The sequence below is a fragment of the Mauremys mutica genome, chromosome 10 (assembly GCF_020497125.1).
Source record: "Mauremys mutica isolate MM-2020 ecotype Southern chromosome 10, ASM2049712v1, whole genome shotgun sequence".
Taxonomy (NCBI): Eukaryota; Metazoa; Chordata; order Testudines; family Geoemydidae; genus Mauremys; species Mauremys mutica.
The window spans coordinates 18,332,984-18,359,391 of NC_059081.1; the positions used below are offsets into that span (position 1 = coordinate 18,332,984).

General features: G+C 41.2%; 1 protein-coding gene across 2 annotated transcripts in view; it reads right to left on the minus strand.

Annotated features, from left to right (window-relative positions):
* Nucleotides 1–26,408, minus strand: part of DARS1 (aspartyl-tRNA synthetase 1) — a 69,996-nt gene continuing 43,588 nt past the window's right edge. For both annotated transcript variants that reach the window (XM_045032512.1, XM_045032511.1), the window contains exons 7-16: nucleotides 26,098–26,157; nucleotides 15,354–15,465; nucleotides 13,348–13,482; nucleotides 12,220–12,367; nucleotides 11,100–11,246; nucleotides 9,608–9,650; nucleotides 5,817–5,897; nucleotides 5,004–5,115; nucleotides 2,358–2,429; nucleotides 1–627 (exon numbers count right to left, since the gene is read on the minus strand). In XM_045032512.1, the coding sequence (XP_044888447.1) occupies nucleotides 536–627; nucleotides 2,358–2,429; nucleotides 5,004–5,115; nucleotides 5,817–5,897; nucleotides 9,608–9,650; nucleotides 11,100–11,246; nucleotides 12,220–12,367; nucleotides 13,348–13,482; nucleotides 15,354–15,465; nucleotides 26,098–26,157 (1,002 nt within the window). In that variant the 3' untranslated portion in view covers nucleotides 1–535. The remainder of the gene's footprint in view (nucleotides 628–2,357; nucleotides 2,430–5,003; nucleotides 5,116–5,816; nucleotides 5,898–9,607; nucleotides 9,651–11,099; nucleotides 11,247–12,219; nucleotides 12,368–13,347; nucleotides 13,483–15,353; nucleotides 15,466–26,097; nucleotides 26,158–26,408) is intronic.

Sequence of the window (26,408 nt, forward strand, 5' to 3'; positions counted from 1 at the left end):
GATAATTTACTTTGAGTTTTATTGCAATCTATTTTTACAGTTTAGTATGAACACTTAGTTAAGAAAGTTCAACTTTTCACAATACTTAGTTTATCAGGTAAATTAGTTAGCAACTTGCCACTTTCCGCCTGCTTTTTAGGTTACCATTGTCTACAGTTATTGTTTAAGCTTCGATCAAATACTGTACTACAAGATATACAATCTTGTTGCTGTAAGTTAAAAAATTCATATTTTTGTAGTCTTTATTGCACAAGTTATTAAAACTGAAGTGTTTAGAAACTTGCTAAGTAATGCACTAGTATAACATTAACTGAATGTAAGTATGACATTACATTAAAAATGTACATACACCTATTGCAAAGATTCCAGATTTATTAAAATACTTCCCTTTAAACAGATAGTAATGAAGGATTCAAAATATTATTGTTGTGGCACTTCAGTAGATTTGACTTCCTTATTTTAGTGCATATTACAAGTAGTCAGGGTATAGGCTGATCAATAGCAGGGGACTGGAGAAAACTTTCACACAGACGTCTTAAGGAGTTAGTCGTTTGGGATCTCGAGGGAACATGGAGGTTTGACGAACATTGCTCAGTCCCAGATAGAGCATAGTTACTCTTTCCAGCCCTATAAAAATTAAATCCAGTCTAGTCAGTCATTAGTTTCTAACTCTTGACAACATGAACACGCAGTTAACAATTCTAGCAAGCTTTATATACAGCAGAGTAAGGACCACACAACAGGGCGTACAACTGCTCTCAGATATCAGCAACTGCTCTCAGATATCAGCATAACTGACTACAAAATGGAACTAGCACCAAAAAAAATGTAAGTTTCCCACCACCACACACATTCTGCCATGTGTTACTCTGCCTTATAAAATTAGTTATTGCGTGCCTGGACTGGGCTATGCACACTAAGTAGGTGGGCCCTAAAGGGCAAAATGGGGCCCCAACTTCATTGGGAGCCTCTGGGTGCTACAATTAATAAATAATAATAAAAAAGATGGAGAGAAAAAATCATGAAAAAAATCAGTGCTATCTTAAGAACACAGTAGATGCCAGTACACATCTGAGCAGTTTCTGACAGTGTCTAGTACCAAATATTTCAGGGCAAAGTGTCAGAAACTTTAGTAGACAATTATGGAATAACCTATGCTTAGGGGAAGTTTCTTCTTTACCCCATAGTGGTTATAGGTAATTTAGAACTCATACCTACTACTGGATGTAACTGAAATTATTATTCCTTCCAATGTGTAGTACTGTGTATTTATAAATGCTGAATTTTATGTGCCGTCATGCTCCCCATTCACCTAGCTTTGTTAGGTCCCTCTGAAGTTCCTCACAGTTTTCTCTAGAGACAATTATTAGGTTGGTCAGGACATCAGCAAATGTTGCCACTTCACCATTCAGGCTGCCTTTCCAGCTCACTAACACTTGCATCGGACATAAAGCCCTCTCTGCAATGAGTTGCTTACAATTTCTTATAAATCTAATTACTGAAGAATATATCTGATTTAGAAATTGTTCCGAAAATTTGTTTACAATTTTCTAAATTCATTTTACAAAGGTAAGAAGACACCCATGCAAAGGGAGACCAAAACAGAGAGCACTGGTTTCGGGCACTTACTGTGTTTAGGACACATAGAACTCTATTTCAAAATGCATAAATAGGTCACATTTTGCTGCTGAGACCAGTGTGTGCAATTGCAAATTGCTGTGCTTAAAATGCATTTTAAAATTTAATGCTATACACTTTGAAAAATTCTCTCATTTTTGTTCACTTTAATATTTAAAATGCTCATACATAGGAAGCCCCTAAACCTCAATACCTTTGCTGAACAAGTAGCTGATCAATGAGATTCAGCTGGGTAACTTCACCATGAATAAAATAAAAGCAATCACTGGTTTCTCCTGACTTCAGAATGGTTTCATCAAAAGTAGTGAGGGGCCTAAAGCCTCCACTATCTTTATTCACTTTAAGTCAGTTATAATAAATCATAGGAAGTAGAGTATTTTTTTTTAATTAAAGTTGAGAATCAGAATGATCAATGTGACTAACATGTGATTTATTCTTGTGCTCTGTGTCTCTGAACCTTGGCAGATTGGTCCCTCAATATTTTCCATTTTACGAAATTACTAATGCTCACAATTTAAGCTTCTTTCCTTAAATATTCTTAGATAAGGAGCTTACAATGTTGCTCAACAAGGCCATACCATACATCCAGGTTAACTTTTTGAATTTTATTCTGAACACTTGATTGATTACTGTAATCATAAAGTTACTTGAGACTGACCATCTGATGTTAAACTTGGACTGGAAGCTAGCAAAAAATAAAATCAAGGCAGATACGTTACCTATCCCACCACCTGCATGGGGAGGTGCACCAAAACGGAAGGAATCAATGTAAGCCTTTATTTTCTCCAAGTCTAGAGAAGAAAATAATTTTTATTTTCATGCAGAGCTAATGTCTCATCTTACTACAGTTGAACCCTGTTATGTCGCCGGCCTAGGGGTTTGCCAAAAATAGTCCAGATAACCGATGATCGAGATAAACCCCTATCCACCCCCCCACCCCTGAACTCCCCTGCCCTCTCTCCAACACCCCCTCCCTGCCCCCTTACCACGGTGCCTGCACGTGGCTGGATCCGGCGAAGCGGGACGGGGACCCGGAGCCGGGCAGCCAAAGAAGCGGGACCCGGTAAGCGGGCCGGGCAGGCGGGTGGCAGGCGAAGCGGGAACCGGGTAAGCGGGGCCGGGCGGGCGGGGACGGGCAGGGACCGGGTATGCGGGGCCGGGCGGCGGGGACGGGCAGGGACCAGGTATGCGGGGCCGGGCGGCGGGGACGGGCAGGGACCGGGTATGCGGGGCCGGGCGGGCGGGGACGGCCGGGCGGCGAAGCAGAGCTGGGCGGACGGGCGGGCGGCGGCGAAGCGGAGCCAGGTGGGCGGGCGGCAGGCGAAGCGGGGACCAGGTATGCGGGGCCGGGCGGGCGGGCGCGGACGGGCAGGGACCGGGTATGCGGGGCCGGGCGGCGGGGACGGGCAGGGACCGGGTATGCAGGGCCGGGCGGGCGGGGACGGGCGGGCGGCGAAGCAGAGCTGGGCGGACGGGCGGGCAGCGGCGAAGCGGAGCCGGGTGGGCGGGCGGCAGGCGAAGCGGGGACCAGGTATGCGGGGCCGGGCGGGCGGGCGGGGACGGGCAGGGACCGGGTATGCCGGGGCGGGCGGGTGGCGAAGCGGAGCCGGGCGGGCGGGCGGCAGGCGAAGCGAGGACCAGGTATGCGGGGCCGGGCGGGCGGGGACGGGCAGGGACCGGTTATGCCGGGGCGGGCGGGCGGCGAAGCGGAGCCGGGCGGGCGGCGGCGCGGAGCCGGGTGGGCGGGCGGCAGGCGAAGCGGGGACCAGGTATGCGGGGCCTGGCGGGCGGGCAGGGACGGGCAGGGACCAGGTATGCCGGGGCGGGCGGGCGGCGAAGCGGAGCCGGGCGGACGGGCGGGCGGCGGCGAAGCGGAGCCGGGTGGGCGGGCGGCAGGCAAAGCGGGGACCAGGTATGCGGGGCCGGGCGGGGCCGGGCAGGGACCGGGTATGCGGGGCCGGGCGGCTGGGGACACGGTGGGTTGGGGACGCGGGGAGCCGGGCGGCTGGGGACGCGGGGAGCGGGCGGCTGGGGACGCGGTGGGTCAGGGACGCGGGGAGCCGGGCTCGAGATATTAGGGTTCGGGGAATCGACATAAGGGATGAGAAACCCATAAGACAAAGAGGGAGTTTGGCGGTTCCACTTGTAAAACGTCGACTTAATAGGGTTGGCAAGTTAACCGAGGTCGAGATAAATGGGTTCGACTGTAATATACTCAAAGAAGCCCAAAGACTAAATGCTTGGGTGTATCCATAATGATTCTACAAAACAAAAACTGGGGCAATGAAGCCGTGAAACCAGATGTCGGTCTGTAGCCATCAAACAGATGTAAATAATGAAGCACTGTCTAGAAGCTATGACTTTATCTGGAATATTGTCTTTAATTTATAATCAATGAAACTCCATGAAGTCCCCTGATGTGATTTACTAGGGGAATGCCTTTTAGTAAAATAGCAGCTAGGCCTCTACTGTACATCATGGTAATCTTAACCCTTACATAGCTGAGAAATATAGTGGAACATTCATGCTGGTACACTATTCTGAGAAGCTGAAGCTCAGTGTACTCTTTTCAGCTTCTCTGTCTCCTCACAGCCACCAGCAAGAGAGCTCTCCCAGCTGCTGTTTCTTACCTCCAAGATAGATGCACTGCCACCCTGCTTGCTACCCTTCACAAAGTATCCTGACTCAATACTCACCTCACCTGATTCACTTCTGTTTTCCGCTCACTTCCTTTCTGTCTCCCTCTATTATCCTGGCTGCATCCATGCTGATTCCCTCCCCAGTTCCACTGACAGATGTTCCCTACATGACCCATTCCCCTCTTACTGGTTCAAAGCCTAAGGGTCAGCAGCAGCAGGGAGTTGCACTGGAAGTAGTATACCAGAACCATGCCAGGGTGGGACTCGCTCTCATAAGAGTACCCTGTCTGTTGCTGCAGAAAACCTTCCTACTTCCTGTACTCTCTACAGCTCTTAGAAAACAGTTTATAGGTTTTTCTTAAGGATTAACACTATAATGGATTAAAAAATGGTTCAATTAGGAAGAAATTAGTTTGTTATGCAAGAGCCAGTATTACTATTGCAATATTGCCCCAGATTATGGTCTCAAACTGGCCCCAAATCTTCCTTTAAAGGTATAGAAAAACATTCAGAACTCCCTTGATGCAAATGATTCAGACAAGGAGTATGCCTGTCATGCCTGAAACTAAAGACAGAAATAGACAGAGAAAAAGGTTTTCATGTCGTGCTTCAACGTTGAACTGTTCTCCCCCTCATTACCAATGCTTTGCAGATTTTGGAAGTCATATGAAAAAACAAATTCTATCTCACAATTTGTAACCTTTCGAAGTTTAAACATTTTATTACCAACGCCATGATGCTGGGCTCTTTCTGTCAGCAGCTCAGGATCGTGAATTCTCTGAGCCCCAGATAAAATCTCTTCCCCTCTCATGAACATATCATAGGAGTTGGAGTTTTTCTGGAAGGAAAAGTTTGCATTTCATTAGTAACTGAAGTTGGAGAGAAGGGTTTGTTTCCCACTGACACCTGCTCAGCCTGCAACCAGCCAAGATGCTCTTTTCAGTAACTTCACCTATGATACTTTATGCAGCTAGGTGATGGTGTGAAGTACTGTGGGCTGCATCAGTAAACTCAGCTCTGCTTCCTGTCATCACATTCGGACAAACTGATTTGTGAACCTGAATTCTGCCACGTCCCATTTTGCAGAATCACAACATTTGTATTTGGAGTTTCAGCAAATGTAAACGTAAAAATGCAGAGCCCATTCTGGCAACAGTTAGGGGACTCCATACAAAAACTAAAGAAAGCATGGCTTCGGCTACAGCTTTTATTCCCCTGTAAGACTAGTTTTGCTCTCCATGCCTTAGTGACTACAGAAACAGCAGTACTCTGAAAGACAAAGCCTCTGCTGGGAAGTTTTCTCCTATGGGTTTCTAATATTTACAGCTCTGTTTGTTTTTCTTTCTGGCAGATAATACAGGTATGACCCATCAGATATTGGTTTACTCTTAATACCAATGTGAATAACAAATCTTATTGGAAATGCAGATCACATAAGAAAAAGTTTTTAACTCAGCTGTGGTTTGTCAAATTAGGTTTTTATAGCTAGATTAAGACTTTGCTTTTTTTACACTGACAACACTACACAACTTTACTTACAGGATTTCCTGGGTCCGGCATTGTATAGAAAGGCCTCACAGCCAGGGGATATTTGTCAAGAATATAGAAGTCTGTATCGTACTGTAAGAAGATGAAATATTTTAATAAAGTTAATACTAGATCAAATGGGGTGAGGTGAGGGTTACATAGAGGAAGCGACAACCAATGATTCTTTTAAATCTAAACAAAAGGTCTGTTAGTTTAAAACCTCATCTTTTTATTAACTTTTGCACAATTTAAGAAAAGGAAAAACAGTTGATCCATTTATTTTACCCATATCTTAGCTTGAAAAACAATAGTTAACAAGGGGCACTACTGTACTATCTTTACTAGCTTTTTGGACACTGCATTTGTTATGAGCTCTAGCATTCCTGAATATAAAGTTCCTTGTCCTAGAACATAAGAATGGCCATACTGGGTCAGATCAAAGGTTCATCCAGCCCAGTATCCTGTCTACCAACAGTGACCAATGCCAGGTGTCCCAGAGGGAGTGAACCTAACAGATAATGATCAAGTGATCTCTCTCCTGCCGTCCATTACCACCCTCTGACAAACAGAGGCTAGGGACACCATTCCTTACTCATCCTGGCTAATAGCCATTAATGGACTTAACCTCCATGAATTTATCTAGCTCTCTTTTAAACCCTGTTATAGTCCTAGCCTTCACAACCTTGTCAGGCAAGGAGTTTCACAGGTTGACTGTGTGCTGTGTGAAGAAGAACTTCCTTTTATTTGTTTTAAACCTGCTGCCCATCAATTTCATTTGGTGGCCCCTAATTCTTATATTATGGGAACACGTAAATAACTTTTCCTTATTCACTTTCTCCACACCATTCATGATTTTATATACCTCTATCATATCCCTCCCCCTTAGTCTCTTCTTTTCCAAGCTGAAAAGTCCTAGCCTCTTTAATCTCTCCTCATATGGGACTCGTTCCAAACCCCCAATCATTTTAGTTGCCCTTCTCTCAACCTTTTCTAATGCCAGTGTATCTTTTTTGAGATGAGGAGACCACATCTGTATTCAAGATGTGGGTGTACCATGGAGTTATATAAGGGCAATAAGATATTCTTTGTCTTATTCTCTATCCCTTTTTTAATGATTCCTAACATCCTGTTTGCTTTTTTGACTGCTGCTGCACACTACGTGGACGTCTTCAGAGAACTAGTCACGATGACTCCAAGATCTCTTTCCTGGTTAGTTGTAGCTAATTAGCCCCCATCATATTATATGTATAGTTGAGGTTATTTTTTCCAATGTGCATTACTTTACATTTATCCACATTAAATTTCATTTGCCATTTTGTTGCCCAATCACTTAGTTTTGTGAGATCTTTTTGAAGTTCTTCACAGTCTGCTTTGGTCTTAACTATCTTGAGCAATTTAGTATCATCTGCAAACTTTGCCACCTCACTGTTTACCCTTTTCTCCAGATCATTTATGAAGAAGTTGAATAGGATTGGTCCGAGGACTGACTCTTGGGGAACACCACTAGTTACCCTCTCCATTCTGAAAATTTACCATTTATTCCTACCTTTGTTCCCTGTCTTTTAACCAGTTCTCAATCCATGAAAGCATGTTCCCTCTTCTCCCATGACAACTTAATTTACATAAGAACCTTTGGTGAGGGACCTTGTCAAAGGCTTTCTGGAAATCTAAGTACACTATGTCCACTGGATCCCCCTTGTCCACATGTTTGTTGACCCCTTCAAAGAACTCTAATAGATTAGTAAGACACGATTTCCCTTTACAGAAACCATGTTGACTATTGCCCAACAATTTATGTTCTTCTATGTGTCTGACAATTTTATTCTTTACTATTGTTTCAACTAATTTGCCCTGTACTGACGTTAGACTTACCGGTCTGTAATTGCCAGGATCACCTCTAGAGCCCTTTTTAAATATTGGTGTTACATTAGTTATCTTCCAGTCACTGGGTACAGAAGCTAATTTAAAGGACAGGTTACAAACCATAGTTAATAGTTCTGCAATTTCATATTTGAGTTCATTCAGAACTCTTGGGTGAATGCCATCTGGACCCGGTGACTTGTTACTGTTAAGTTTATCAATTAATTCCAAAACCTGCTTTAGTGACACTTCAATCTGTGACAATTCCTCAGATTTGTCACCTATAAAGAACGGCTCAGGTTTGGGAATCTCCCTAACATCTTCAGCCGTGAAGACTAAAGCAAAGAATTCATTTAGTTTCTCCGCAATTACTTTATCGTCTTTAAGTGCTCCTTTTGTATCTCAATTGTCCAGGGGCCCCACTGCTTGTTTAGTAGGCTTCCTGCTTCTGATGTACTTAAAAAACATTTTGTTACCACCTTTTGAGTTTTTGGCTAGTGTTCTTCAAACTCCTTTTTGGCTTTTCTTATAACATTTTTATACTTAATTTGGCAGTGTTTATGCACCTTCCTATTTACCTCACTAGGATTTGACTTCCACTTTTTAAAAGATGCCTTTTTAATCTTTCACTGCTTCTCTTACATAGTTGTTAAGCCACAGTGGCTCTTTTTTAGTTCTTTTACTGTGTTTTTTAATTTGGGGTATACATTCAAGTTGGGCCTCTATTATGTCGTCTTTGAAAAGTGTCAAAGCAGCTTGCAGGGATTTCACTCTAGTCTCTGTACCTTTTAATTTCTGTAAATGTGTTATTGTTTTTTTAATATACCAAGCAGATTTTCCTTCTCCCACCATTCCTAATGGAAGCCAGACTAAATGACTACATTTTATTTTTAGTGCACCAGGGTGAATGTACTCAGAATGATGTTTGTCAGTGAACTAGTTATTGCAAAACTACCAGGAAAAACTCACATTGTGTTTTGGTTAGAGCAACTAAACATCTTTTCTGGGAAGAGTAGTTTTTTAAAGCATTATCTTTTTGGAATTTACAATCTAGTGAGATGGTAAACAACAAATATTAAACAAGCCAATAAAAAGATATTCAAATATTTACTTTATGGTTAGCTTTTAAGAACAATTATTCATGTGAAAGAAAATAAATTGTCAATAGATTGATGAACAATAGTAAAAAAAAATCCACACACACATCTAGAACAGAGGTCCCCAAACTGCTGGGCACACCCCCCTAGAAGGGTGTGTAGGAACGTTTGGGGGGGGGGGGCGCATAGTGACCCTGGGCCAGCCCCCATAGGGGGCAGGGAGGGAGCACCACCCAGCTCCATCCCCGCACCTAGCCCCCGTCCCCAGCCTTGGTGCGGCTCCACACCTGGCCGGGGGCTTGGCAGTTGCCCCACTCCTGGCCCTGCCTCCACCCCCAGATTCGGCTCTTTTCCAGGCCCGGGGCCAAGACTGGTGCCAGGAGCAGCCCTGCACCCGGACGCAGGCCCCCACCGTGGCCAGCTGCAGCTCTGCTCTCGCCCCAGCCGTAGCCCCTGGCCGCAGCTCCATTCCCAGCCCCGTTCCTGGCCCTAGATCCACCCCCAGCTTAGCTGCGGCTCCAACCTCAGCCCCCTTACCCCTGTTCTCATTCCCACTCCCCCATCCAAACCTGCGGCCCCACTCCCAGCCCCAAGGGGCACGGACATGGGTAAGTGGGGGCATGACCCTCAAAAGTTTGGGAACCACTGATCTAGAACAATCATTGAGAAAGTCTTATGCCAATCATAGAATGCTGCCCAAATGACTCTGGCTTGTTCAGAGAAGAGCCTGCATTAGAGGTGCAAAAAGCTGTTTTGTACAAAACAGTCATTTCTCTCTCGTTTTCTATGTTGAGATTAAGCTTCAGTTTTAATAAAAAGAGTAATTTATTCTGAAGTGACTGTTACCTTCTCTTTCACCAGACGACCCAGAAGCTTTTCATTAGGTGTGCTGAAAAGAAATATTCTCACCATCAGACTAAATCAACTTAGACCGTTACCAGACATACACCTCAAAGAACGTAACAGATTTATATCTGATGGGTTCCCCCACACCCTCCTTTGGAAAACATACAAATAGATCCTGAATAGTTTTAGATCCTACAACTCAGAATTTTAAAAACATTAATCACGTTTCTTTGTGTTCTTAAATGAAGTGTGGTAGTGTCCTAAAACATCCCACTTTGCAGAAATATAACCCCCCTGAATTAACTGATATCTACATATGTGCTTGCTATTACCTTGCCAGTTCTTCTCACACTGTTTTTACTAGGGAAAGATTATGGGCCTCATTCCCTACTGCCTTGCACAATCATTGACACTTGTGTAAAATGGGTGTAAAATGATACCAGTTAGATATGGAAATAAGCATTTTGCAATATTGTACCCTTAGACTACAACCTTTTGGGGGCAGAGATCTGTTATTTTTATCAGGGCTTAGGAGCTGTTCTCTGGCTCTGCTCCAGCACCAGGCAAAAACCTGCAGCTCCACTGCTCCAGAGCTGCTCCGCACTCCAGCTCCACTCCAAAGCCCTGATTTTTATTTACTTGTAGAGTAACACACACCTCTATGTTGTTGTACAGATGTGAAAGAGCAGAAATGTTTTAATGTGGTAAATGTACTTGGAAGCTGTTGTGAACCCACAGGGCCTTTATCAATATCAATGGGAATTAGATCATGACTTATGTTAAACAGGAAAAAATGTACAGCAAATTTCCATGGTAGAAGGGCTGATCAATAAGCAAGATTTTTGACTGTAGAGTTTTTGAACTAAAATCATGCTCACACAGATTCCTGCCACTGCCAGGCAGACAAATGTTTTATTCTTAAAAGGAGTTCTGCCCTCTTTGTACTTTTAGTTTGTTTTGTGTTGGGTCCCAGGGCTTTCTAAGGGCTAGTCTACACTTACCTGCCAGGTCGACGCGATGAGTTCGACTTCTCGGAGTTCGAACTATCGCGTCTAATCTGGACGCGATAGTTCGAACTCCCCGCACACTCCGGTCGACTCCGGTACTCCACCACTGCAAACGGCGGTGGCGGAGTTGACCTTGGAGCTGCGGACTTTGATTCCGCGGCGTCTGGACGGGTGAGTAGTTCGAACTAGGGTACTTTGAATTCAGCTACGCTATTCACGTAGCTGAATTTGTGTACCCTAGTTCGACCCCCCTTCTTAGTGTGGACCAGCCCTTAGGTATAAAATCTACAGTGGGGAAAAAAAAGAATTATTTTCATATCCAGTCACTTTAATTTTTCAACAGATATGGTCTAGTTTATTCTTCATTTCAAAACTTGGGATGTGTTCTCATGCTCTTTGGTCACATAATGCAAAATCGACACCTTAACAGACGGTGCTAGACCACTTTTACAAGATTGTGCTACATTCCAACAATATGTATGTACCTTAGATCGTCTTCATCCCCCATCTCTACTCCAGCTTCCCTGAGCATAGCCAGAGCTTCACGGTACTCCAGCCTCAGAGTTGGCTCCAAAAACTTGAATGGTTCACAAGGAAACTGTTTGTTCACTGTCAGAATTTCAGTTTGAAACCTGTATACATTTTTTGTGGGGGGGGGGGGGGGGAGGAAGAGAAGAGTTATTTCATTTGCAGTCAAATAAGCTTACAATTGCAGTGCACATTTTTGCCACAAGAGGTCACTCTTGCAACACAAACTAATTTGAAGCAGTTTCTGGGAGAGTTCTATATAATCAAAACTGAATGTTATCCAAGATAATGCAATCCCCATTTAAATATTACAAAAGTTAAATATTTTAACAATACTCTTGCTGCTTCATTCCTCTCTCAAGAAGTAACTACCTGACCAGACTTATCCTCAGAATCATTGCTCTTAAAACAAAAAAACCCCAACCCTCTTTACTAGCTCTACTCCTTTGAAATTAAGTATTACGTAAATCAAACATCATAAAAACACAGATTTCCTTTTGGTCGAGTAATAAGATCTGTGTTTCTGGCAGCAAGATACTGCATAATTTGTAAACGGATGTTAGATTTCCTCCCAGTACTTGATGAACCAGATTTGTCATGTGAGGTATGTGGCAAAAAATGGAAAATACTGTTCTTGGCTTTCATAGCAGATAATGCTGACTACTACAATAAATAGGATTCTAAAAAAATTTCTGTAAGAGCAAATATATAGCTCAATATCAAAATAAGGACAAAGAATTTGTATGTGCACAAGAGTAAGGACATTTAAATTTGAGGACAGATGATTTCTGTTAGGAGGCCATTCCAACAGTGAGTTTTCTTAATGCACTCTGACATACCCTAGGAATTACAGCCCCGGGTAGAAAAAGATCATTTCTTCAGTGAATTCCAAAATCTAAGATGCACAGGGAAAGTCAAGCAGAGTAAGAGCCTTAATTCTGAAGCTCTCTCGGTATAAATCAGGTTCCTAGCAGTTATTTGATAGAGTGAGAATGGAGCACCCACTACTTTCCTGCAAGGACCCTAGAGATCTCAAGCAGATGAAGCTGTCCACAGAATGAAAAAGGCTCTATTTACCTTTCTTGAAGTCCCTTGAATATCTGTACTAAGGTGTCCGCAATCTCATCAACCACTTCATGATAGTGGTAATTAAAAGCCATTTCAATATCCAGACCAACAAACTCCGTTAGGTGTCTGTGTGTATTGGAGTCCTCAGCTCTAAACACTGTAAAATTAGAATACAAATTCTAAACAACCTTGTATCCTAAAGGAAATGACTACAATAGTATTTGATTTACAAAAAATAACTCAATCAATCAATCACATCATGTCTTGCATCGATCATGCATTACTGTATGTGAGCATGACAATTCCTCTTACCTAAAACCACACACAACTCTTCCTATAGAGATGGGCTATCCCCTGAACTTAATTTTGCTAATGAGCAAGACTTACTTGGTACCTTTAGAAATCTTTAATTCTCTTACTTTAGATGTTGTTCTGCCAATTTAGAAATAAATCACTAGTTACCAGCTTTAAATGTACCAGTTTTACGGTTCTGACAAAGATATATGTTAGTGCTCAGCGGATGCTATTTCTGTTTTTCAGCTTTTGAGGAAAGGGAGATTGGAAATTAAGGACTAGGGTTCTTTGCTCTCAATCCAATTTACACGGGGGTGTTGTTTAAATGAAGTTGTTTCTAGACATACAACACAGGAGGGGTGCATTTTAGGAATTAAAATAAATTTAAAGAATGTAAAAAACTAAGCATATTTTTAACTGCTTGGTATTGGACAAGTAAAGCATGTTCATCAAGAATCATCAGCTTCTGGCATCACAGAGTTAGTAGATGCTTTGCTAACTTGTTTTAGCTCATCACTGAATTATTAACTTCCATTGCAGTCCTCCCTCTTTTTCATCATAGGGCCTGGAATATTACATGGCAACATCGGCTAGAGAACACCAGTGCTTTCTATCAACGCATCTGACTTGAGCATTGCACTTTTATTCCACCAGCTTACCCCTTAAACACGGTCATTATGTCAGCCCAATTAGTAGCCTTGAAACTTTTGTTCACTATGTAGAGAAAAAGCGAAAGGATTCAAACTTTCAGTGTGTGCACATCATCCCATTTGTCACAGGCTTGCTCTAAGCTAAGCCATCACTGCAGCATGAAAAACTCTAATAAAACAAAGTTATTCTGACCTGGTCCAATGCAGAAAACCTTTTCAAAGTCAGCACAAATACACATCTGCTTGTACAGTTGTGGGGACTGAGCCAGGTAGGCACTGCTTTTGAAGTAGGATACAGTAAACACATTGGCTCCTCCTTCACTGGGAGCTGAAAAAGCAAATGTTTACAGCAATTAAAATATAAAAACTTACAAAGCCCGAGGTTGATCTAGTCAAGTACGTTTGGGTTCATACGTAAAGCTTAGGATGAGATATTTCAAAACCAATTAGGGGAATATACATAGAGCAGCCATTAATTTCAATGGGAATTGTACGTCTAAATCCTTTACTCAGTTTAGGGGTGTAACATGCTGGGCATAAAAAGTTATCCTGAGACAGCAAGAGCGCGCGCACTTGAGTGCAAAGTCATAAGGAGCAAAGAACTCCTGCATTCTAATACCACAACTGAAACTGACTCCCTTCTGTGCCCTCAGGTGAGTCACTTTACTATTGTTTCTCTGTCTATAATATGAGAATGATACTTTCCTACCTAGGTAGCAAAAGATGTTGTGAGGAATCGTTAACTAATGTTCTTAAAGAGCTTTGAAGATGAGAGAGTACTATGTAAGTACTGAAAGATTATCCTCTCTTCCACAAAGATAAGCTTCTCTTTTTATCAATACCTCTCTTCTCAAACTCATGTGCAAAAACGTTATGCCATTTGAGTTGCAACACAACCGCCCCCCCTAAAATCTCAGATTTTCAGCAGCTGTTTTTGCACATTCTCAGTAGAAATGGCTTAATATAAGTAAATACGGTAACATAATTATTCTTGAGCATGAACCAACAACTTTTGAAATCTTGAATACTGAAACAGCTAGGATATTTAAATATGAAAATTAGCATACATAGACTGTACCTACTTTACTTAACGATTTTGCATAAACATAACCTCACTGAAACAAATAGGATGTTTGCACTATTGGTATGCAACACAGTAAGAATGGCACACTTCCTGGAGGGTCATATATAAAAAGAGACCTTGTGAGCCATTTGTACTAGAGCATCATTTCTTGTTTTTATAACACAGAGACATCTAACATGAAGGAGGTGAACTGTTGCGTTCAGTGAGATTTTCTGTAGTAAGACAGTTGCTTGCGCATATTAGGTTATAAAAGGCTGCCGCTACAGTCTCAGCTGATAACTGATCTCATAAAATAAAAGGAGAATTACAAAATCCACTTCTAAGAAAGATGTCTGGGTAAGGCACATCCAAAGAAAGAATACCACCGCTAATACTTTGCCCTGATATAATACCTTCCATCAGAGAATTGCCATAAACCTTAGCAACATTACTGATGCCTCGCCATACCCCTGGCAGGCACATACCATCTCCAATTTACAGATGGGAGAAGTGAGGCACTGAGCCATTAACTGACTTGCTCAAAGTCACACAGCAAATCAGTGGCAGAGCCAGGAACAGAATCTACATTTCCCAACTCCTAGCGTTAGCCATTAAGCCCTGCTTCCATGCAAAGCTATGCTAGCAGCTTCAAATAACCGTATTTTGCTCTCTATAGATGTGAGAACTTGCAATATTTTCTACCACGGAATGATCTTATGTTCAGTATCAAGTGAGAGAAGGCTCTTCTGTGGGGAAGCTGCATTTAAGTTAAATGTATTGGATTTTAGATTGGTGGTACCCAACATTCAAGAGTGTTCAGGTTCAAGAGTTCAAGCTTTGTTTAACTTAACAGAATCTTTACATGCCCAGGAGAGACTCCAAGTCAGGTAATAATAATCCTTTCTTGTCAGGAGTACTAACACTAAAAGGTGCAAGCAGTGAGCCAACTACTAACATCTAAGGAGAGGAGAACAACAGAACACTGTTTTTGATTTCTAGGAGATGCTATTCTAAATTTAAAAGATAGTAATTTATTGCTTGTTAAAAAGAAAAAAAAATCATTTTTCAGCCCCTCAAATATCAATCCAGTATTGCTGAGCTAAGTAAATGCCATACCACATTAAGCCACACCATACCTGAGATGATTTTGGGAGTCTGAATTTCCAGAAACCCCTTGTGAATGAGAGTTTCTCGAAAGAGCTGACAGATACCAGACTGAAGGTGGAAGACAGCTTGACTAGTACAGGTCTATAAGAAAGGAAATAAAATAATGAATCCTGAATTAGTTTTACTTGCTGAACTTTATTACTTTTGTCATGACCATGAGAATGTTTAGGCACTCTCAGGAGTGCTTATTATCCCATATTCCCAATGGCCTGAAAAAGAGAGAAGTCTGAACTGAGAATTACTAATGACCTGAAAACAGCAACAGCAAAGGTAACAAGTGAAACCCCTTTTACTTCACTTTACAGTGCATCCAGTTACAAGAAGGCACTAGTGTGAATTTTACACCCTCTTAAAGAACCACTGAGTTGTGAGATGCATCATTCTTCTCCAAGATAAGATTTACAGTACGATAACACTGTAAAAGCTAAATCTATTAGAAAGCTTTCATTGCACTGAACCAAAACAGATGCAGAAATATATAATGAATTAGCTTTAAATGAATACAAAGATAAAAACAATGACGTTGGTAAAACACATAAGGGAGAAAAATCAGTTTAGTCCTGTTAAAGAGACCACTGAAATACAGGGCCTTTGGAGGTAATGTAAGATGTACCTATAGATATACCCCACCCACCAAAAAAAAAAGAAAAAAAAAGAGAGACATAAAAGCATTTAAAATTTACCACAAAAACTGGTCAAGTAAACTGCCTTTTGTTCAGTCTTTCACATGTTTGCTACAAAATGTAAATCGCCTTTTAAAGTGAAAACTTAAAAAAAACGGTTATAAGGATATTGCTTTTCATGTGTGCAACAGTTAATCCACTTGTACATCTAAGTACACTAAATATTCCTTTAACGCTTTTTGGAGCTTTGGTGTGAAAAAAGTCAATACTGAAAAATATTTCAATACGTCAACACTGAACCCACACCTGATTTCATGCCGAAACAGCATGAAACTTGACAGTTAGTGATCTACAGCTGTATATAAATATATCAGATCTTTCAGTTGCTTGCAAAAGCTAACATTTAAAAAAAATATGATCTGCGTCATAGCACTGTTTACTTCTTCTTTCTGCAGTGTATCTGTTACGTGAGGAGAGACTTGTGGTTTTTCACGACATGCCACCAAACCACATATACCTATAAAACAATCAAAACAGATCACATAATCATCCAAGTTTAGACAGACAGCATACTGAATGCTTGGAAACAAACCTAGTCTCATCTCCATCGGAAGATGAAAATTTCACTCAACTGAAAAAGCAAAATAGAAAGGTATAAAATATTGTGGCTTTGTAATAAAATGCCAATAAACTCTAAATTATCAGTCTAATTATATATTTTAGTGTATGAGTGAGTGAGACTCTCTTCATAGTTGCTGGAGTTTTCACAGATTGATGTCTTAACCACAACTGTGCTCCCAATAATTTCAGAATGCAGAAACTAAGGTTTTGAATAACAGTTAAGAAATGAGTCCCCTCTACCTTTTTTCAACCCCTGCCCTGCTCAGTTTACAAAATATACTCACTCCAAGAGGAAGGCACAGATGTCAAGACAACAAATTGACCCCAAGCCTTGTGGGCTTAGGCACTGCAGTATAGAGTGCTGCATCCAGACCGTGGGAATGATCCAGAGGGATAGTTTTCTATTTTGCAATTTAATACTGAAAAGTTGGAAGATATTGTCCACCAGATGATGACCATCCAACGCACAAAATTTGGGACCTAAATTGTCAGTGCCTTATATCTGATTAGGAAGGAGATATATGCCACTATATGATATGCCACTATCAAAATGCTCAGAGGCAAGTTCCTACACTATTCCTTTTAGGTGGCAGAGTAATAATGCCTCTTCCATATGTTTGATGGACTACCACTAATTCCAGGAGACAGAGAATTCCTGGGCTACAAAATCATGAAAAATAAAAGCAAAATCCCATTTTTTTCATCTCTTCCTTCCCAATCTGAAAGTAATTATTTGTTCTTCAGCCTAAAGCTGTACACAGTAATACAGCCACCTGAGATCTAACCATTCTTTTATAAGTAGTTTCCCCAAGAATTCCTCTTCTATCTTTTTAGCAAGGCCGCAGAGCAAAGACCATGTCTTCTTAACCCCACATACAGTAGTAAGTTCTCTTTAAAAAAAAAAAAAAAAAAAAAAGTATTTGTGAAAGTTGTCAGATTGACAGGCCTGGAGATTGATGCTTTTATTTAGTTACATAATGGGTACAGCACAAGCAGTGACAATGCAACCCTCTCCAAAGTGCCTCAATGCTGACCTGATAGGACCACCTCTAAAGGTGAGATGGTAGTTGATTTTCAATGCCCATTCAATCATTGGCTTCTCTGTGGAGACTGCCAACAAAGGTACCTATTTAAAGTCCATTGTGATGTGGCAACCTATTCAGCAGGAATTAAACAGGCCACCAACTCATTTCACAAAGGCTGCTAAAGAGCCATCACTACCAATGTAAAACAAATTCAAACTGCTGACCTAGAAGTGAAAAGCTCTGTATCCTATTACCAGTTTCCTGAGCCAGCCAGTCCTGAACTGAAGATGTGACAGATTATTCCCTGTCAATATGAAGCAACTCTTCTCTCATTTAAACATTTTCACTGCAGTAAAATAAGCCTTAGGACAACACAGATCTAAACTGAACTGGCTAAAGAAAGGAATTCAAGCTGTCATCCTATCCTTAACTATCTCTGCTGATGTATCTAGTACTGTGGGGTTTTACAGTGGTATGTAATGCTGTTACCCAAGTGCTACAATACTTAAGTACAAAAGACCAAATTAAAGATAGTGACATGCTCTCACTGTGAATTATTTTTATTTTTGCCTTTAAAAAAGTTACACCATCACAATTATTTTTCCTATAACACAAAATCTTCCACTGATATATTGGCAAATTGCATAGACTGAGTCCATTCCATAGTCTGTGAAGATTCCTTCATGGAATTAAACGGGAAATTGAAACAAACACATTGCTGTATTAATGTTCGAAGTAGGTCTTCTGCTTTGGTTTCATATGCCAGCTCATCTGGCCTCTGTCACAAACAATGGAAGAAATACTGTTAACTATTTGAACCCTGTGCTTTCTTGGTCATAATCTCTTCCCATTTTTGGCTATCGACCACTATTTTTTGGCCATTTTAATAATACACAGTAGAATTAAAAATAAGATCCATTTTAAAGATATAATTAAGCTTGTAAATATATAGTGAGCACATTTCAGTCAAAAGGTGCTGTCTACAATAGAGTGACTGTAGCCATACAAAATACCTAGACAGAGGGAAAAATTGTTCCAATGGAACTTAGCACCTTGCAGGACTGAGTTATAAGAGAGTTGCAATTTGAGCTCAGAGGTGCAGAGCCAGGAACTATGAGTAAAGCTAAGATTTTGTCATGGATATTGTTAGTAAAAGTCAGGGACAGGGCACAGGCTTCTGTGAATTTTTCTTTATTGCCTGTGTCCTGTCCGTGACCTTTACTAAAAATATCTATGATAAAATGGGAAGGGGCTGGGCAGCTGTGGGGTAGCTAAAAGCTCCAAGGCCCCCACCATCCATGGGGGCGCAGAGCTCCAGGGTCCCGGTCCCCCTGATCCCCATGGTGGCAGGGAGCTGCAGGATCCCCCCACCCCATCCCCAGTGATGGGGAGCTACGGGTATTCCAACAATTTCTGAAGAGGTGTTTATGCCCAACCAAACTATTTTTTTTTTTAAATGGTGTGCAAAAGGAGTAAGCATTCTTTATATTTATTCTTCAATGAATGAAAAGTCAGTGCCTATTGCAGGCTCAGAATTATTAGTTTAAAGCATTTGTCACTCTAACGTATGAAAGAATATTTTCAGCTGGGTAAAAAACAGTTTCTTTGTATTACTAGGGAAGTAGTGAGAACTACCAGTTACTTAAAAGTAGTGCTCCATACATTTAAAATCGGCAACACCACACAAGAAATGGCCTTTGCTTGATATATGTATTAGGAATTTTGACAAATCCAAACTATTCATTACTTTAAAAAAACAACCTAATTTTTACATCTTGCTTTTTACAACCTATACCTATTTAAATATACAGAGAAGCAGAAAACAATTCATAAAGGAATTCTGAAGCATTTACTGCTGCTTTCTGCCTGCTATAACTGACTGACTTCTAACTATTACAAGAATCACTAAACAGCAAAATTAAAAAAGGGAGAAATAATGCAATTTCTCATTTTCAACATCTAGATAAAATTTGCAACTCTTCAAATGTCCAAAAGCACATTCTACCACCATTCAGCACTTGCTCAGCCTATAGTTGAACAGCTCCCTACTACTGCCCAGGGTGCCTGTGTATGGCATCATGAGCCATGGCATTAAGGGGTAGGCTGGGTTCCCCAAGGATAACTATAGGCATTTCAACATCCCCAACTGTTATTTTCTGGTCTGAGAAGTAAATCCCTTCCTGCAGCCATTTAAACAGACCAGTTCCTAAAGACGCGAGTGTCATTAACCTTTCCTGGCCATCCCACGTTGATGTTGGTGAAACGTCCCTTGTGATCCACCAGTGCTTGCAGCACCACTGAAAAGTACCCCTTGTGGTTTACGTACTGGGTGCTCTGGTGCTCCGGTGCCAAGATAGGGATATGGGTTCCATCTATCACCCCACCACAGTTAGGGAATCCCATTGCAGAAAAGCCATCCACTATGCCCTGCACATTTCCCAGAGTCATTACCTTTGATAGCAGCAGCTCAATGATTGTGTTGGCTACTTGCATCACAGCAACCCCCACAGTAGATTTGCCCACTCCAAACTGATTACCGACTGGCGTTGCAAGCTTCCACAGGGCTATTGCCACTCACTTGTGAATTGTGAGGGCTGCTCTCATCTTAGTATTCTTGCGCTTCAGGGCAGGGAAAAGCAAGTCACAAAGTTCCATGAAAGTGCCCTTACACATGCGAAAGTTTCGGAGCCACTGTGAATCATCCCAAACATGCAACACTATGCGGTCCCACCATTCTGTGCTTGTTTCCTGGGCCCAGAATCAGCATTCCACGGCATGAAACTGCCCCATTACCACCATGATGTCCACATTGCCAGGGCTCGTGCGTTGAGAGAAGTCTGTGTCTATGTTTTCATCACTCTCCTCACCGCGCTGCCGTCGCCTCCTCGCCTGGTTTCGCTTTTGCAGGTTCTGGTTCTGCATATACTGCAGGATAATGTGCGTGTTGTTTACAGTGCTCATAATTGCTGCAGTGATCTGAGTGGGCTCCATGATTGCTGTGCTATGGCGTCTGCGCTGAAAAAAGGCGCAAAATGATTGTTTACCATTGCTCTGATGGAGGGAGGTGCGACTGACGACATGGCTTACAGGGAATTAAAATCAACAAAGGGGGTGGGTTTGCATCAAGGAGAAACACACAACTGTCACACAGAATGGCCCCCTCAAGAATTGAACTCAAAACCCTGGGTTTAGCAGGCCAATGCTCAAACCACTGAGCTATCCCTCCCCCCACTATTCATGGAGGAGGGGGAGCAAATGAATACAAAACAAATCTGGTCTCTTTTTTGTTTTGATCCACTCACACCATCTTATACATCTTAGGCTAGCAGTGGATGGTGCAGTACGACTGCAGGAAGGACTGAATCTCCATGAGACGAAACTTAAAAAGAGAATGACCTGGAGTCACTTCCATTTATGTCCAAGCACCCCTGACCGACCTCACCTCGGTACTGTGAATGCATTCCGCCAAGTTAATGGTCTTGAGTGGGGACACACACAATCGACTGTATAAAATCAATTTCTAAAAAATCGACTTCTATAAATTTGACCTAATTTTGCAGTGTAGACATACCCTTAGTTGCAAAGCAAACTTCCTCACCACATGCTTCAGAAGATTACTGACCAAGCTTTCAGGTCAGGACCCCACACTCCCACTCTGAATCCAACAGCTATTTTCCTTTGTCTACTTTGGTGCAATGCCAGAGAGAGAAAAGGTGTCTTAGCACGTCTGCCCTTTCTTTTTATAACTCTGTCCCCCACTTTAAGAAGCATTTTCAGGTGGGAGCAAGGCGACAGGCAATCTAGTAAAGAAAGGAAACTCCACGCTATTTCTTTGCTAAGAGCTTAGAGCTAAGATTTTTGTCCCTGCTCCCTTCCTTGCCAAAGAATGGCCACTTAGCAGGTAATGGTCTATCAGCCTTGTTGCCATCTGGCTGAGGTGTCAGCTTGCCCCTTGTCTCTGAGAAATTGATTTAGCCATTCCCCAGACTTATCTGGGAAACATGTTCATAAATTTACATATAATGTTGCTATGTGCATTTTGCCATGGTATTACTGATCAACAATTTATGAATTTTTAAATGATACCTCACAAGGCATATCTTGTACATATTATTACAATAGTGTGTCGTTTCTGAACAGAGGGGCATATTCTGTCAATGGGCCTTTTGTTTTAACAGTTTTGGCCATCATATATATGAAAACAAAAGGCACGTATGTCTCTGAATAGCACATTTAAGTACAAGCATACAAGAGAGGTAGTGGGATGTTGATTCAATATTTTGAATCCTATAATGGTAACACAAGATTGATACCTTTTGTATCAGTCCAACCTGGGATATATTGTTTCTCAATTCACCTCCCACTAGCCTCACAAATGAATTTTATTTATAGTGCTCAGAGCAGCTCATGGCTGTCCATGAAAGTGGATATTTTAGAAAGCAATGCCAGAACCTGAAGCTTTTAAATGATTTTCTTCCCTGATACACACAATTTTAAAATGACAAAAGTGGCAGTGCTGACATTTACAGAAAGCCAAGGATCATAATTTAAAAATAGTACCTAAATTTACTGTTATCAAGGTCCTTTGCTACCTGTCCTGTTGCAGAGTCCATTTTGCCCTACACAGCACTTCCTGTTAATTTGTAAGAGACAGTGCTTCATGGGATAACGTGCGTGCTGAGTGCAGAATGTCAGACAGACCACCAGAGGTAGCAGAAAAGAACTCAACTTTTTTTTTTTTTATTGTGCTGTCTAATCTTTCAAACCTCTTTTCCTGAACTAGACAAATGGTTTAAGTATGAAACTGCCACATAGGGCTTTTGTTTTTTAAATAGAAAGACCCTGACCTCCTGGTTAACCTAAACTTCCTTTTTGCTGATCACAGAGAAGAGATATTGTCAGCATCAGATTCATTGAGTTTTCTCTTATTACCTGTGACCCATGAATGAAGAGAAGCCGAGAGAGGAGGAGCAGAGGCAGTGGTTATAAAGAGTCCTGGGCCTGAAGATATCCCCCCCAGCTGTAGATGTTTCTCATAGTCACTAGACCATATCTGAGACGAAGGCCTAGCAGAATCCTACTTAGATGATATGGTCGCTTAATCCTCCAAAGTAATTTTCCCCACACTCATATCTTTGTTCCCTAAGTAGCTTGGGCTGAATTTCTATTCATTTTGCTTAAGTATCAGATGTTTCATTCCCATCCGTTCTTTAAAGGAATCTTAAAAACCAAATCTTCATCCCTAGACTTCCATAAATGTAGAACAAACAAACATCTGAAATGTAAAAGGTCTAGGTGGTAATCTTAGTCTATTTATCCAGTGCACAATTGTTCTATCAAATGTTTTCTACTGCCCAGTGTATTTACAATTGCATCTAGGAATTTTTTTTGCCATTTAATTTAAGAGACTAGTCCTTACTACGGTATGACCGTCAAGGTATTTTTCTCACAACATTTACCTTAAAATTTCTCTTCTGTAATTCTCTCTCATTCTTCCTAATTATGCCTCTTGTATCATACCATGTCTCTCTCCTTGAATTTTGTATTCTTCAAAATATATACACTTCTGCCCTGCTTTCCCACTGACCATATCAACTCTGGGGTTAAAATGTGGTTCTAAACACAGTTCAGAATAAGTTCAGGCTAATTTGTTTTAGCATACCATTGTGGATGAGGCCAAACTGAGTTTGGAAACTACAGTTCCCTCATCTAGAACATAGTTTCTAGACCAGGGATCGGCAACCTTTGGCATGCGCCCCATCAGGGAAAGCCACTGCAAGGCCGGGACAGTTTGTTTACCTGCAGCGTCCGCAGGTTCGGCCAATCGCAGCTCCCACTGGCCACAGTTCACTGTTCCAGACCAATTGGGGTGTGGGAGGAGGTGGCCCACCCTGCAACCCCGATTGGCCTCGAATGGTGAACTGCAGCCACTGGGAGCTGCGATCGGCCGGACCTGCAGACGCTGCAGGTAAACAAACCGTCCTGGCCCACCAGCAGCTTTCCCTGACGAGCTGCTAGGGTGACCAAATGACAACAAAAAAATATTGGAACCGCTGCCAGCGAAGCAAAAAAATAAAAATAAAAAAAATTGGACAAACGGTGTCCCAACCATACAGTGGTCAGGACGTGGGACAAAGAACAAAGATTTTATCGGGACGTCTGGTCACCCTACAAGCCGCGTGCCAAAGGTTGCCTATCCCTGTTCTAGACTCTGTTTAAGTGTGATTTGGCTCCAGCCACACTGGCTGGTTAAATTGTGTTTAAAATGAGGTCACCTGAGCTAATATAAAATAAAAGTAGTTACACGGTCAGCAAACACAGTTCACTGCAGATCTGACAAAAAGCAAAGAAGGTACCAATGTGAGATTTCTAAAGATAGCTAAAGCACTCGACCCAAGATTTAAGAATCTAAAGTGTCTTCCAAAATCTGATTGGGATGGGTGTAGAGCATGCTTTCAGAAGTCTAAAAGAGCAACACTCTAATGCGGAAACTACAGAACCCGAACTACCAAAAGAGAAAATCAGCCTTCTGCTGGTGGCATACGACTCAGATAATGAAAATGAACATGCGTCAGTCCGCACTGTTTTGGACTGTTATCAAGCAGAACCTGTCATCAGCATGGACGCATGTCCTCTGGAATGGTGGTTGAAGCATGAAGGGACATATGAATCTTTAGCACATCTGGCATATAAATATCTTGCGATGCCTGCTACAACACTGCCATGAGAATGCCTGTTCTCTTTCAGGTGATACTGTAAACAAGAAATGGGCAGCATTATCTCCTGCAAATGTAAACAAACTTGTCTGTCTGAGTGATTGGCTGAACAAGAAGTAGGACTGTGGGACTTGCAAGCTCTAAAATTTTACACTGTTTTATTTTTGAATGCAGTTTTTTTGTACATAATTCTATATTTGTAAATTCAACTTTCATGATAAAGAGATTGTATTACTGTACTTGTATTAGGTGAATTGAAAAATGCTATTTCTTTTGTCTTTTTACAGTGCAAACACTTGTAATCAAAATAAATATAAAGTGAGCACTGTACACTTTGTATTCTGTGTTGTAACTGAAATCAATATATTTGAAAATGTAGAAAACATCCAAAAATATTTAAATAAATGGTATTCTATTATTAACAGTGCGATTAATTGTGATTAGTTTTTTAAAAATCACACGATTAATCACGATTAATATTTTTGATCGCTTGACAGCCCTACTTATCACTATTATCGTCTAGATGTTTGCAAATTGATTGCTTAATTATTTGCTCCATTATCTTTCCGGGTACAAAAGTTAAGCTGACTGGTCTGGAATTCCCTGGATTGTCCTTATTTCCCTTTTTATAGATTTGCCCTTTTCCAGTCTTCTGGAATCTCTCCCGCCTTCCATGATTTTTCAAAGATAACTGCTGATGGCTCAGATATCTCCTCAGTCAGCTCCTTGAGTATTCTAGGATGCACTTCATCAGGCCCTGGTGACTTGAAGACATCTAAATTTGTCTACATAATTTTTGACTTGTTCTTTCTCTATTTTAGCCTCTTCTGATACAACCTCATTTTCACTGGCATTCACTATGTTAGACGTCCAATCACCACCAACCTTCCTGGTGAAAACTGAAACAAAGAGGTCATTAGACACCTCTGCCATTTCCACATTTTCTGTTATTGTTTTTCCCCCTTCATGGTGTTTGTCCCAAAGACTATAATCTAAATAACTACGATCATTTTTTTTCTTGGACTGTTTCTAAACAAAAACCATCTGCTCTTTAGAGTAAAACTTTGCATTTGAGTTCTGTTTGAATTTAAAAATTTCTGAGAATTTTTACATGGGACCCTGGTTATTTAAATGATGTTACAAACAGGAATGACAATTGCTCTGAAGGAGCACTGATGAATATAGAGCATAATTCTCAGAGGTTTGTGATTCTTCTATTCCCACTATGGCAGCCCAGGCTTTTCAGACATATACAACTGAGGATTAGTTCCACAATGGATCTAACCTTTCATGTCTGGGAGCTTGAATTCAAATCTTGACCAAGAACTCAAATTAAAATGAGCTCACTGAGCCACATACATCTCTGACTTACATCCCAAAATGCTTTCGAGTCCTTATTTTGTCATCCAGTATCTCTCTCCTGTATTCATAGAGTACTTTCTTACCTGAATCCTTGGAATTCTATGTCAATCAGACATCTAAGAGGACATGGACACTGTTTAAAATCTATGTACCTTTATATCATGAAACACTGAAACCCTGGTAGGATTTCAAGTCAAGTGCATATGTTTAGCACAATTATTACTAGTGCAATAGTTTTTTCCCCAATGTTATCTATAATGATCAGTTAACATGAGCTCAAAACAATTAACTTAAATCCTGGGGTTCTCATGGATATTTAAGCTCTAAATTGCTGCAGTTAACCATGTAACATAACCAGTTCCTTACCCTCAGATCAATTACTCTGTTGTCCAGCCGTGTATCTTGGTTTACAGTAGCTCTTCCTTCCTAAACAGTTGTACAAAAGGCATGTAATGAAAACATATACACACAAAGAAATACATTCCACAGAGTGAAACACACTTTGGTTATAAAGCATTTGCAGTATTTGCAAATCCAGGGGAGGACTTCTAATACTATTTTGAGGGACTTAGTAGAACAATTCAAACAAGAATTGTGGTAGATTCTCTATCTCTGGCAATTTTTTAATCAAGTTCAAGCTCTAGTTCAAAAGCAATTATTTTGGGGAACTTCCATAG